This window comes from Myotis brandtii, unplaced genomic scaffold (genome assembly GCF_000412655.1).
Source record: "Myotis brandtii unplaced genomic scaffold, ASM41265v1 scaffold103, whole genome shotgun sequence".
NCBI lineage: Eukaryota > Metazoa > Chordata > Mammalia > Chiroptera > Vespertilionidae > Myotis > Myotis brandtii.
Genome location: NW_005353460.1, coordinates 1,641,573 through 1,657,249, shown reverse-complemented (window position 1 = coordinate 1,657,249; position 15,677 = coordinate 1,641,573). Strand labels below are relative to the sequence as shown.

At 39.6% G+C, this 15,677-nt stretch overlaps 1 protein-coding gene across 1 annotated transcript in view; it reads right to left on the bottom strand.

Moving 5' to 3' along the window:
• Nucleotides 1-15,677, bottom strand: part of BAG4 (BCL2-associated athanogene 4) — a 31,414-nt gene that overhangs the window by 7,742 nt on the left and 7,995 nt on the right. Inside the window, exon 2 of the mRNA XM_005856425.2 lies at nt 13,410-13,517. Within this exon, the coding sequence (XP_005856487.1) occupies nt 13,410-13,517 (108 nt within the window). The remainder of the gene's footprint in view (nt 1-13,409; nt 13,518-15,677) is intronic.

Here is a 15,677-nt window from a genome sequence, read left to right as displayed (position 1 = left end):
TCACTGGAGCAAGCAAACCTCCTGTTCGCTTCAGCTGCCTGGCTGCCAGCCGCCATCTTGGTTGGCAGTTAATTTGCATATCGCCCTGATTAGCCAATGGGAAGCATGTCGGAGGTACGGTTAATTACCTTATTTGTCTTTTATTAGATTAGATGAATCCTGATCTTATACAGCTGTTAATGATGGAAGAAAATGAAATTGAAATTTGATTCCTAATCTAACACATAAAAAAGTGGGATAAATCAATGTGATCAATGTGAAAAATAACTTAAATTCCTACTCATACTTTTATGGCAAGAAGATAAAGACAGGCTATTATCACCACATGCCTGGGAGTGGTTCAATGGAAGATTCCAGCAAGGCATTCCCTGAGTAGAAGGACAATGAACCATCCTTTGTTAAAGCCATTAGGAGGCTGTTAAGGTCTTCTGCCCCTGGGTTAATGTGCCTAAACAAAGAATCCCTTAATACAACATACACAGTTGGTGACTTAGCATCTATCAACTGCCTCCAGCAAGCCCCCTATGAGGATGGAGCCAGCAACTAGAACATGTGTCCTGACCAGAAATAGAACTGGCAGCCTTTCAGTGCAGAGGACAATGCCCAACCAACTGAGCCATCCCAGCCAGGGCTCTGTACTGTTATTTAACTTCTAGAAATCCTTCCTAAGAAAATGATTCAACTAGAGAAAAAGTTATAGGCATAAATTTGTTCATCACAGCATTATTTATAATCACACAAAATTGTAAACAACCTAAATGCCCTATAATAATGGAATCATTAAGTAGATGATGGGCCATTCATTGAGGGAATTTTATTCTGCCTTTAAAAGTTACTATTAGCCCTGACCGGTTTGGCTCAATGGATAGAGCACCGACCTGTGGACTGAAGGGTCTCAGGTTCGATTCCAGTCAAGGGCATGTACCTTGGTTGTGGGCACATCCCCAGTAGGTGTGCAGGAGTCAGCTGATCGATGTTTCTCTCCCATCGATGTTTCTAGCTCTCTATCCCTCTCCCTTCCTCTCTGTAAAAAATCAAAAATATATATTTAAAAAATAAAAATGAAAAGCGATATTAAAAAAAAAGTCACTATTAGCCTAGCTGGAGTGGCTGAGTTGGTTGAGCATAATCCGGTGCATGAAAGGTTGCCAGTTCAATCCATGTCTGGGCATATGCCCAGACTGCAGGCTCAATCCCCAGGTAGGTGGTGTGTAGGAAGCAGCCAACTGATGTTTCGCTCTCCCTCTCTGTTCCTCCCTTTCTAAAATTCAATTTAAAAAAATGACCAATTTTATTACATACTAGAGACCCGGTGTACGAAATTCGTGCACTGGGGGCGGGGGGTCCCCTCAGCCCGGCCTGTGCCCTCTCACAGTCCAGGAGCCCTGTGATTGGTCACCCCAAAGAGGTAGGCACCGCCCACCTGGCCAGGGCTCTTCAATGGATCACCCTGCAGAGGGAGGACCCGCCCACCTGCTACAGCCCGCCAATCGGTGGCCTGGGCCTCCCTCTGCAGGGCGATGGCCAGGCCCCCAACCAATCGCATTGCACCCACCTTGGCTGGCCTGGCGCCAGTGGGTGTCATAGCATGGTTGTCCATAATTAGCATATTATGCTTTTATTATTATAGATGTACATTTAGGGGTTCCATAAGAATATGAAATCCAGCCCTAGCCGGTTTGGCTCAGTGGATAGAGCGTCGGCCTGTGGACTGAAGGGTCCCAGGTTCGATTCCGGCCAAGGGTACATGCCTGGGTTGCGGGCTCGATCCCCAGTCGGGGGCATGCAGGAGGCAGCCAATCAATGATTCTCTCTCATCATTGATGTTTCTATCTCTCTCTCCCTCTTCCTTCCTCTCTGAAATCAATAAAGAAATATATATATTAAAAAAAAGAATATGAAATCCAAAGTCACATTGGGCAGTTGAGGCTAATATGCCATTCTAAACTAAGGAGAGGGAGGAAGGAGTCTAGTATTTCAACAAGAACATATGCAATTTACAGGTAGATGAGAAAGAACAAACATGTGGTAAACAAATTCTTGCTGGGTCACCCAGAAACAATAGGATACAGAGGAGAACCTAACATACAAGAGTTACTTGGATCCTCCCTGTCTGCCACACTTAATTCATATATGCTAAGGAAAACAACTAGCGAGAATAGCTCCCATCCATTAAGCAGGTCTTTTGATCTGAATTCCTTTAAACCAGTGGTTCTCAACCTTGTGCACATTAGAATCACCTGGGAATCTTTTTTTTTTTTTTTTTTTATTGATTTTTTACAGAGAGGAAGGGAGAGGGATAGAGAGTTAGAAACATCGATGAGAAACATCGGTCAGCTGCCTCCTGCACACTCCCCACTGGGGATGTGCCTGCAACCAAGGTACATGCCCTTGACCGGAATCGAACCTGGGACCCTTGACTCCACAGGCCGACGCTCTTTCCGCTGAGCTAAACCGGTTAGGGCTGGGAATCTTTTTAAAATCCTGATTTCTGGGCCTCATCCTCCGGAAATCTGTTTCTTTGTTATGGGGTGGGGCCACAACATTAGTAACAAAGTTTCCCAGGTGATTCTAATGTGCAGCCAAGGTTGAGAACCACTGCTTTAGACAGGTAAGTGGGAGGGTCAAAGGTTGGGTTTTTTTTGTTTTTTTTTTAAATATATTTTATTGATTTTTTACAGAGAGGAAGGGAGAGGGATAGAGAGTTAGAAACATCGATGAGAGAGAAACATCGATCAGCTGCCTCCTGCACACCCCCTACTGGGGATGTGCCTGCAACCAAGGTATATGCCCTTGACTGGAATCGAACCTGGGACCCTTCAGTCCACAGGACAACGCTCTATCCATTGAGCCAAACCGGTCAGGGCTAAAGGTTTTTTTATGAGTCTTTTGTTTCTTAAAAATAACCAGCTTAAATAATCGATATCCCAAAAGGACTATTTTGGGGTGGCAAACTCTGCTTTCCCTCATTAGGGTAATATAATTAAGAGTGTTTTTGCTTCCCTTTCTTTATTTTCCAAATTATTAATAATAAAGTTGCACTCTTTATAGTAAAAAAATTTTTATGCTATTAAAAATGTCATTAAATCCCAAGTGTGTCTAGAATTTAGAGCAGCCGTGGGCAAACTACGGCCCTCGGGCCGGATCCGGCCCGTTTGAAATGAATAATACTAAAAAAAAAAAAGACCGTACCCTTTTATGTAATGATGTTTACTGTGAATTTATATTACACAAACACTACATCCATGCTTTTGTTCCGGCCCTCCGGTCCAGTTTAAGAACCCATTGTGGCCCTCAAGTCAAAAAGTTTGCCCACCCCTGATAGAGGGTTGCTAGGACCACAGCTTCTTCATTGGTTTCTGAGTAGAGTATTGGGGGGGTTTTTTTGTGTTTTTTTTTTGTAATCCTTACCCAAGGATATTTTTCCATTGATTCTTAGAGAGTGGGAGGGAGGGGGAGAAACATCAATCTGAGAGAGACACATGGATTGGTTGTCTCCACCCTGAGATCATGCCTGCAACCACGGTACGTGCCCTTGACCAGACTCAAACCCAGGACCCTTCAGTCCACAGGTGACACTCTTCCAAGTACAGACAGTCCTCGGGTTACGTCGGACATCATTTCGTGGTTACATCACCACCTCCCATTTATTTATTAAAAATAGAAAGTTCCATCATTTTGACGTATGTACATATGTGCTTTATGTTTGTTATTATTTATTTACCACAAGTAAAGGTCAGGAATTGTTATCTTTCTTTTAAATTTTTTTTTACTGTTTGACATCATTACTGCTGTGTATGTGCTCCATGTGAGTGACGTAGGTGCTTATGTAGGTGGGTTCCGACTTACGGCAAAAATCGCGTTACATCGTGCCGTAGGAACGGATCTCCGAGGACCTACTGTACACTATTTTAATGAAGAGGAAACTTGTATCTGGTGACAGCAAGCTGTGATGTGAAACATGTCAGCTGATATGTCAAGAGATGAAATCTGAAACTGAAGAATTAAAATCTTTGACAGTCACTAAATTTCTGTAAAACTAGAGGCCCAGTGCACGGATTTGTGCACATTGAAAGGAAATTAATTAGAAGGTGGCCGGCAGGCGGGACTGGGAGACAGACCAGACACACCCTGGAGCCAACCTCCCATGGTCCCTCCCTGGCCGGCCGCACCTGGGGCGGCGCTGGGACTCGAAGGGTGTCTGCAGAGTGAGTGGGAACCCTCTGGCAGGTGGGGTCCCTCGGCCTGGCCTGCGGGAATCAGGCAGCTGGAAAGGAGCCCAGGCCGGCATCACTCCCACTCATCCTGGCCCCGCTCCCGCTCATCCCGGCCCTGCTGCACCTGCCGCCGCCACCGCTCAGTAGTGCACTGTCGTGGAGGTGGGAGAGATTCACTCCGCCACAGTTGCTTTTGCCAGCATCTGGTGCCCCTCAGTCAGCTGAGCGGCACTTCTGCTGTGAGAATGCACTGACCACCAGGGGGCAGCTCCTGTGTTGAGCGTCTGCCCCCTGGTGGTCAGTGCATGTCATAGAGACCGGCCAAATGGTCGTTCGGCCATTCAGTCACTTAGGCTTTTATATAGATAGATACTCAATCTGGATTCCAGAGGAAGTCAAGAGACTGGAACTTTTTAAACTCAGAGAAATTCCCACTGCTACTCTTGTTCTAGATGAACATATAGCTAGACATGACTTAGCATTCAAAAGTGAAAATATGGCATTACATTGCAAGTTAAAGATTATCTAGTATGATATCTTTCTACCAAAAGGTGATTTCACAGTTAATGGATTTTTGTATGGATGTAGAATCTAAAGAAGAGAAAAGTGGTCAGGTCTCTCACCCAAAAAACGATACTGTTCAATGAATTCCCTTTCCATCTGATAAATGAATATCAAAAAACAAACATAAGTAATAATAAAAAATTCCTCTAGCAACACCACAACTCCTCCTGTTTTGTTTATATAGAAAAACACTGAAGGCTTCACCACAAAATATTCCAAGATTTCACAGTTATCAACAGTCAACATCAACTTGAATTTCTACTAATACTCATTTTTGGAATTGTCAAATCAATTATCACCTCCCAGTTGCTTCCTCATGCACCACCTCTACAATTTTTGTCTCACAGGAGCGCCTCACCATAGTACTTAATAAGCTGTATTTTACAACCTAACTCCCCTTTAAATTAAATGAAAAAGTGATACAATGCCTTTTTGTATCATGATTTCTCAATTCAGAATGTTATAAAAGGACCTCAGTTCTTTGTTAGATCATCTCTATCCCCAGGCACTCTGTGTTCTATGGTGTAATCTCTCAGAAGCCAAGAGAATATCTCCTTTATCAGAAAATCAATGTGAAAACACCCAACGTCTTTCATCCTCTCCTGCAGGGCCCTGAGAAATCATTTGGTCTGGCCCTGCCAAGGCATTAGGGGTGAGTTAATTAAATGTTTGACCACATATAGCAGGCTAATTTTTAAGTTGATAATTTTGTTTGGCCTGCGAATGATGTTCTAAATATCCAAATGGCCCTTTGGCAGGAAAAAAGGTTTCCCACCTCTGCTTTAGAAGGTACAAGGAAAAGAAGCTTTAGAAAACCAGGTTGAATTAATAATCAATGAGAGGATTTTACTTCTTTTTAAAAAAAACTGATTTTTAGACAGAGGAAAGGGGAGAAGAGGGAGAGAGAGAGACATCTATTGTTGCCTCCCACACTCATACTGACTGTGATGGAACCGCAACCTGGGTTTGTGCCCTGATCAGAACCAAACCCTCCACCTTTTGGTGCACAGGACAACGCTCTAACCAACTGAGCCACACTGGTCAGGGCTCAATAAGAGGATTTTTAAACAATCCACATCATTACTAGAAAACTGCATGTTTGTCATACAAATTACTTCCTGTTTTTTAGATGTCTTCATGAGTTCATACCTTTTCCCAAGTACCCCCTTGTTGGTAGATCACTGACCTACAATGTGCATGTGTACAAAAAAACATGGAGTCAGTTGCTAAAGATGTTGGTTAAAGATGAGGTAATGATCATATTTCAGAAATGTTTCGAAGTTTTTAAGTCTTCTTCTGAAAAGTAGTCTGGCAGTACAGCAAAGAAAATAAAGAAGTTCCTGGCCAGTTTCAGAGCTCTGAAACAGAAGCCAAAGAGGAAGAAAATCAAGACAATGCTTCTTTCACTTCCAGAAGTCCTTGATGGAAATGAAGGAGTTATTAGAGAAAATAAGAAGTAATCTTAGTTTAAAGAACTCAGAGAATACCTCACGAACTTCATCAACAGTCTGGTGACACAATATCTTCTGCCTCTGTATGAGTTGGTGTACTTCAGTGCTGCTCACACCCTGCTCCATGAATCGCCCTACATGCTCCTCTTAACAATCCTTAACTATTAGCTGAAGAACGAAGCTCTGAAAAATGAGGAAAGCTATATATCAAAGATTGCCCCAATAGCTGCACAGTACATAAACTGCACCTGAAAGTGAAGCAGGCTAATCAACACGGTGCATTGAGAAGAAGCCTTAGCAACATTAACAGCTTTTAAAGAAATGGATATAAATTCCACATTCTCAGAAAACAAATACATGTAATTATGCATTTTTGGTTTATTAAAACTGTTTCTGAATTAGAATTTTTAAGATATATAAAACCTACCAAATAGAAGAATGGTCATGTGGCAAGACTAACATGAAGTGGCAGCGAGAAGGCAAATGAGTGACACCATTTAATTTTTTTAAAAAAGAAACTAGTCATATCTACATACCACTACAGGAGTCTGTTTTGGTCAGAAGATAAACTGTAATTCCCCCATGATGTTTCATCAGAAAAATACATGTGCTACCCCATTCGGGTAGATGTCTAGATACCTTTGGGTCACTACTGTTGCTTTCAAAAAATTATTACAAATAATAAGTGACTCTTTCTTAAACATATGTAATATACACATGTAATAAATTCCTTCCCTTAAGAGGGGAAAATGCCATGTTCTAAGAACAATCTTTACCAATAAGATCAATTGATGAAATCATAAAAATTAACATTGCTAAGAAAAATTGTGACTCATACTTAAAAGAGTGATGTCTTTCTCTCACATTAACTGTAAAAGTAATGCATGCTACTCCTCAATTTGATCTATATGCAATCCCAACGAAAATCCTAGGTACCTTTTGTGCTGAAATTGAAAGGTGATCCTAAAATTCATATGAAATTGCAAGGGACCCAGAACAGCCAAGGCAATCTTGAAAAAGAAAGTTGGAGGACTCATACTTACTGATTTCAAATTTTACTACAGAACTATAGTATTCAAAACAATCTGATATTGCCATAAACTCATATATATGGTCAGTTGATTTTCACCAAAGGTACCAAGATATTTCAATGAGGAAAGACTAGTCTTTTCAACAGATGGTACTAAAATATTTGGATAGGCATGTGGAAAGGAATGAAGTTGAACCCTACTTCACACCATATACAGAAATTAACTAAAAATGGATCACAGCCCCCTAAATATAAAAGCTAAAACTATTTTATTTAAAAGCTCTTTAAAGAAAACATAGGAGCAAATCTCTGTGACCTTGGCTTCAGTGATGGTTTCTTAGATAGAGCACCAAAAGCAAAAGCAACAAAGGAAAGAAAAGATAAATTAGACTTCAAAATAAAAAACATCAAAATTAAAAACATTTGTGCTCCAAAGGACACTATCAAGAGAGTGAAAAGCCCTGGCCCAGTTGGTTGAGCGTCATCCCATGCACCAAGAGGTCACTGGTTCAATTCCGGGACAGGGCACATGCCTGTGTTGCAATCCCCAGTAGGGGGTGTGCAAGAGGAAGTCCATCCATGTTTCCCTCATTGATCGTTCTCTTTCTCTTTCTCTCTCTCTCTCTCTCTCTCTCTCTCTCTCTCTCTCTCTCTCTCCACCTCTCTCCCTCCCTCCCCCCCTTTCCCTCCTCTTTCACTGAAATCAATAAAAAATACATTTTTAAAAAAAGAGTGAATGACATCCACAGAATGGGAGAAAATATTTGTAAGTCGTATATTTCATAAGAGACTTTTATCTAGAATACATAAAGAACTCTTACAGAAAACAATTTTCAAAAATCCATTATAAAAATGGACAAAGGATCTGAATAGTTCTCCAAATAAGATACATGAATGGCTAATAATAAGCACATAAAAATACCTTCAACATCATTAGTCATCAGGGATCTGCAAATTAAAACCACAATGAGATACCACTTCATGCCCACTAGATATATTAGTTTAAAAAAAAAAAAGGAAAATAGCAAGTGTTGGCAAGAATATGGAAAAACTGAAACCCTCATTCATTGCTGCTGGGGATGTGAGTTGATGCAGTTGCTTTGGAAAACAGTTTGTCAGTTCCTCAAACTGTTATACAGAGTTAACATATGACCCAGCATTTCCACTCCTAGGTACCTACCCAAGCAAGAGAACGGAAAACATATGTCCATATAAAAACTGGTACACAAATGTTTATAGCAGCATGACTCAAAACAGACAAAAAGTAGAAAAACTCAAATTTCTATTAACCAATAAATAGGTAAAATAAATATGGTATAACGACAGAATGGATATTACTATTTGGCCATAGAAAAGAAATGACATGACACAACACGAAAGAACATTATGCTAAGTGAAAGAAGCCAGTCACAAGATACCAGTCACATGATTCTGTTTACATGAAATGTCCAGAATAGACAAACTCAGAGAGATTAAAAAGTAGATTCAAGGTTGCGAGGAGCTAGGAGGTGGGAGAAATGGGGTGACAGGTATATAGTTTCCATTTGGGGTGATGAAAATGTTCTGGAATTTGACAGTGATTATAGTTGCACAACCTGTGAATGTACTAAGAACAACTGAACTGTTCACCTGAAAGGGTAGGTGGCCAAACCACAAGCATGTAGCACTAAGCAATAACAATGCCTGCTTCTCAATTTCAGTCACAGGAATGATGACACATTAGAAAAATGGAAGTTTGTGATAGATAAGTAGTAACATGATTGTTATCTTTATTTTGCATTCCACTATCTAGGATCAACCTTATCCTAAAGTTCACATATACTTGATTATTATTTTTAAAAATAGATTGCTTTTATATTTCCCCTAAATAAATATGCAAACCTTGCTCTAACTTTAATTATTCTGCCTCAAAATCAATCTTAAAGAATTGATTACATCAACAAATTAATGAGGGGGAAAAAGGAACATAATGTGTGATTTTTAGGTGAATTAATTATTCAGCCCCATAAAAAAACTTACTGCTATTATTTCAGCCTACATATCACTAATAAATTAGAACAGAATTGAATATAGTATCCAACTATTTGAAATCCATCAGAATTATATTAGTACTAGAGGCCCGGTGCACAAAAATTTGTGCACTCGGGGGTCCCTCAGCCTGGCCTATGCCCTCTTGCAGTGTGGGATCCCTCGGAGGATGTCCGCCTCAGTGGGGACCCTCACCCCATGGAGGTTTGGCCAGCCTGGGTGAGGGGCTGATGGCTGTTTTCAGGCTGGCCACACCCCCTTTAGGGTAGGGGGTCCCCACTGGGGTGCCTGGCCAGTCTGGGTGAGGGGCTGAGGACTGTTTTCAGGTTGGCCAAGCACCCTGGCGACATAAGCTCCCAGCCTCTCCTTTTTTTCTTTTTTTTTTTTATTCTGGGATTTATTTACCTTCCATAATTGAAACTTTGTTGCCTTTAGCGGAGGCCTGAGGAAAGCTTGGCTTCCTCCATCGCCAGGGGCAACCCACCCCTGCTCGCTCCAGCTCCGTGGCTGCCGGCTGCCATCTTGGTTGGGTTAATTTGCATATAGTTGCTCTGATTGGCTGGTGGGCGTGGCTTAAGGTGTAGCAAAAGTATGGTCAATTTGCATGTTTGTCTTTTATTAGTATAGGATAGTTTACAGTGATCGAAATTTTAATTCTGCAGAGAACATTATTTTACATGAATTCTTACCTGGATCTAAAATTCAAATTCTTTGAAAGCTACTTAAGTGCAGCCACTGTAAAATTGAATATACAGTGGGGCCTTGACTTATGAGTGTCCCGACTGATGAGTTTTTTCGAGATACGAGCCGTCTCTCGGCCGATTTTTTGCTTTGAGTTGCGAGCTAAAATTCGGGTTACATACAAGCCAGCTTCAGATACCCCACCGCTAGTTGGCACAGCGAACGTCACAGTGATTTGACATATGAGTAATTTGAGTTACGAGCTCTGTCAAGGAACGAATTAAACTCATAAGTCAAGGCCCCACTGTACTACAATCATATTTTTAAAATATTATTTGCATGTAAAATATGGTATCTAGATAGAAAAAAAAATAGAAGGAAATACAGAAATGTGACAATTATTGCTTTATTAGGGTGGCCAGATTATGGGTGACTAACTTTTTAAACATTTCCTCATTGGTAGAATCATCTCTGAAAAAAGTAATTTGGCTATCCTATATAATAAAAGGCTAATATGCAAATCGCTGAACAGTGGAATGACTGGTCGCTATGACGCGCACTGACCACCAGGGGGCAGATGCTCTACGCAGGAGTTGCCCCCTGGTGGTCAGTGCACTCCCACAAGAGGAGCGCTGCTCAGCCAGAAGCCAGGCTCAGGGCTAGCAAGTGCAGCAGCAGTGGCGGGAGCCTCTCCCACCTCTGCAGCAGGCAGACATCCCTGGAGGGGTCCTGGATTGCGAGAGGGTGCAGGCTGGGTTGAGGAACAACCCCCCTCCCTACCCAGTGCACAAATGTTGTGCACCAGGCCTCTAGTATTTAATAACAATGTATTTGCATCAAAATGACTGCATGTAAACAGCTTTCAAATAATTTGAATGTTAGATCCAGATCAGAGTTCATGTAAATTAAGGTTCTCTGCAGAATTAAATTTTCAGATTACCCCAGAGAAATCCTTATCTCATACAGAAAAGTAAAAAACCATGTTGAGTAAAAAGAGCAAGGAGAGAATGCTAGGGTAAAACCACTCAGATCAAGTTTTAAAACATTAAATAATACTATATAAATACATACACAAGCAGTAAAAGCATAAACACATGTATAATATAATAAATATAACTTCAAAAATGGAAAGAAATGTTATATGGGGCTCCATTGTATTTGTTTTACTTTTTTTTTTAAAATATATTTTATTGATTTTTTACAGAGAGGAAAGAAGAAGGATAGAGAGTTAGAAACATCAATGAGAGAGAAACATCGATCAGCTGCCTCCCACACACCTCCTACCGGGGATGTGCCCACAACCAAGGTACATGCCCTTGACCAGAATCGAACCTGGGACCTTTCAGTCTGCAGGCCGACGCTCTATCCATTGAGCCAAACCGGTTAGGGCTGTTTTACTTTTTTAAAAAAATCTGAAACAAATGTGGCAAACTTAAAAACTGACAAAGGAGCTGGATTTTAAAATGTACATTTTTTTTCTGTTTGCTTTCAATATGCTTGAAATATTTAAAATAAAAGAAGTCAAATTTTCTTCTTTTTAAATATTTTTTTATTGATTTCAGAGAGGAAGGGAGAGGGAGAGAGAGATAGAAACATCAATGATGAGAGAGAATCATTGATTGGCTGCCTCCTGCACGATTGAGCCTGCAACCCAGGCATGTGCCCTGACTGGGAATCAAACCATGACCTCCTGGTGCATAGGTCAATGCTCAACCACTAAGCTATGTCTGGGCAGAAGTCAAATGTTCTTACTCCAAAGGCAAAGCAACAGAAGCAAAAATAAATAAGTGGGACAAATATCAAAAAGCTTCTGCATAGCAAAGAAAAAACCATGACAAAATGAAAGCACATTTCTCCTACCGAATGGGAGAAAATGTTTGCAAATTCTATTTCTGATAAGGAGTTAATATACAAAATATATAAAGACCTCATACAAGTCAATAGCAAAAATAATCAGTTTAAGATGGCAGAAGATCTGAACAGACATTTTTTTCAAGGAAGACGTATGATGGTCAGCAGGTACATGAAAGAGTCTTAATATCACTAATCATCGGGGAAATGTAAATCAAAACCGCAATGAGATAGCACCCCACACCTGTTAGAATGCCTATTATCAAAAGAGGCAAGAAACAAGTGTTAGTATGGATGTAGAGAAAAGGGAACCTTTTTGCACTGCTGGTGGGATTATAAATTGGTGCAGCCACTATGGAAACCAGTATAGAAGTTCCTCAAAAAATTAAAAATAGAACTACCACGTGACCCAGCAATGCCATATCTAGAAATATATCCAAAGAATACAAAACATTAATTCAAAAAGGTATCTGTACCCCCATGTTCAGTAAAGTATCCTATATAATAAAAGCCCAGTGACCGAACTGTGAACAACTGCTCGACCAGTTGCTATGACAGCCACTGACCAGCAGGGGGCAGATGCTCAACGCAGGAGCTGCCCCCTGGTGGTCAATGAGCTCCCACAGTGGGAGTGCCACTCCGCTGACCAGGATGAGCGGCTGCTCCCACAGCGGGTGGATCCCCACAGGCCACACCCCACACCAGTGCACAAATCCCGTGCACCAGGCCTCTAGTTATTTTTAATGGCCAAGACATGGAAACAACCAAAATGTTCATAAATGGATCAACAGATAAAGAAAATGTGGTATATGTATACAATGGAATATTATTCATCCATAAAATAGAAGAAAATCTTGACAACTGGAACTACATGGATGGACCTTGAGGGCATTATGCTAACTGAAATAAGCCAGACAGACAAAGACAAATATCATATTATCTCACTTATATGTGGAATCTAAACAAAACACAAACAGCCCAACTCAAACATACAGAGAACAGACTGGTGGTTTCGAGGATGAGAGAAAGGGGCAGCAGGAATAAATGAAGGCAGTCAAAAGGTACGAACTTCCAGCTATAAAAAAAATAAATTATGAAGATGTAATGTACAGCATGGTGACCATAGTTAATACTGTACCATATATTTCAAAGTTGCTAAAAGAATAAGCCTTAAAATGTTTCATCACAAAAAAATAAAATTTGTAATTATGTATGGTAATGAATGTTAACTAGACCTATCATTTTGCAATATATACAAATATTGAATCATTATGTTTTATACCTCAAACTAATATAATGTTATATATGCCAATTATATTTCTAAAAAAGGTCAAATTTAAAAAAATAAGTACATTTTATTTTTGTTTCCAGATCCTGAGAAATAAACTATTATGCCTTAAGCTATCTTTGTTATAGGTAATATTTGTCTAGATATTTATCTTTAAGCTAAAAATATTAAGATGATTAAGATAGAATATATTAAATAACAAAACCCCACACATCATTACTATGAAATCTCCATAGTTCCTGAAAATAAATCAGTTCATTAAGAAAATATTCAGAAACTCTGTCAATTTTAGACCATACCTGGCCTTGCATTTCCGGTCTTACAGGATATGTACTTGTTGGGTAAGGAGCCCTAGGTCGGGCAGAGTTCCAGTAGTTGGAATTGTAGCTAGGATATGGTGGCTGCTCCTAAAACAAAAAACAAAAGAAAGTGGAAAATAAATGCACTTTTACTAACATTCTTACATTATTCTGAGAAGTTGAGAGAGACAGATATAAGTTTCAAAAAAGAAGAAAAAGCACTAGAACCCTTCTATAAAATCAATTATTATTAAATTGATGCAGATATATATGATAAATCACATGCCCTGGGACAGGGGTGGGGAACATTTTTTCTGCCAAGAGCCATTCGGATATTTATAACATCATTCATGGGCTGTACAAAATTATCAACTTAAAAATTAGCCTGCTATATTTGGTCAAACATTTAATTAACTCACCCCTAATGCCTTGGCAGGGCCAGACCAAACAATATGGCCCATGGGCTGGATGTTTCCCACCCCTGCCCTAGAACAAAACAATATTGACTGTCTAGTAAAAGCCTGTTCTTATGCATTATGCCAATACTACCAGACCAAATGATATATAAAGGAATTTTACTATGTCAAGATGATTAGCAAAACCAGAAACATTAGATTCCTTTATCCCTCTCCAATCACTAACTCCATCAATACTAAAATTTAATTAATGCAGCAAATTATAGTTCTTTGCCATTATTGAGTAGTATTTACTTATTTCAATAACTTTGGAACTTGAAAGTATTACTACTAAACTTTACCTCAAATTTACTTTATTAAACTTTTAGTACTTCAAATACATAAAACTTTAATACTCAACTTCTTTGCCTAGCTACTCTAGTTTTTTCACATTCCTCTACACCAGTGATGGCGAACCTTTTGAGCTCGGCGTGTCAGCATTTTGAAAAACCCTAACTTAACTCTGGTGCCGTGTCACATATAGAAATTTTTTGATATTTGCAACCATAGTAAAACAAAGATTTATATTTTTGATATTTATTTTATATATTTAAATGCCATTTAACAAAGAAAAATCGACCAAAAAAATGAGTTCGCGTGTCACCTCTGACACGCATGTCATAGGTTCACCATCACTGCTCTACACTCTGCTATGGCTCAGCTTTGTGCTGGTAACCTATAACTAACTTCATATCAGGAATTAATATAGAACAATTTGGTAATTTTCTCCAAGGAGAAAATCTAGCTATGACATTAAACTCTACAGCTTTTAAGTCCAACTCAAAAAGTTAATGTAATTATTTGCAATAAGCCAATAAAACTGATGAGACAAGATCAACTCAAAACTTTTCAAAGTTTGGTTTAATATATACATTTGTTACCCTATAAGCTGTTATTGTGCTTTGAACTTTGTAGTTTAAGTATAGTTTTAAGCTTAAACAGAATCTTTGAATTTTCCCCAAAAACTGTGAATAAGGTTTCACAAAGAAGTGAACTGGCAGTGTGATCACTGAGAGTTTAATTTTCACCATCTGAGCTTAATTACAATACTTATCCGTTTCATAAAACTGTTCCTAAAGTTTGTAATTATTCTATATGACAGTATACTAGGTGTACCGGTTAATAATGACGGATTTTGTAATCAAAGAAAACACGATAATTTCAAGAGAAACATCAAAAGTGCTTTATTCAAAGTAATGTCCATTGCTAGTTACACATGTCCCCCATCTTTCAGGTAATTTGTGGATACCGTCCCAATAGAACTTTTCTTGTTTTGAGGCAAACCATTCAGAGACCCAATTTTCATCTTCTTCGTATGCTTTGAAGTGCTGCTCAGAAAGTGTGCCATCGATCGGAACAAGTGGTAATCTGAAAGAGCAAGGTCTGGTGAATACAGTGGGTAGGTTAATACTTCCCAGTCAAGACCTTTTAACGTGTCTTTAACTGGTTTTGAAGTGTGTGATGGTGCATTATCATGAAGCAAAATCACTTTGCTGTGTCTTCTGGCACATTCTGGTCGTTTCACGATCAGAGCGTGGTTCAAATTGATTATTTGTTGCCGGTAGCAATCAGTATTAATGGTTTCACCTGGTTTTAGAAGCCCATAATACACCACACCCTCCTGATCCCACCAAACGCAAAGCATTGTCTTCTTTCCGTAGCGATTTGGCCTTGCAGTCGATGTTGATGGTTGACCTGGATCAACCCATGATTTTGTGCATTTGGGATTCTCAAAATAAATCCACTTTTCATCGCCAGTCACAATTCGATGCAAAAAAGACTTTCTTTCATGCCGTTGAAGCAACATTTTACT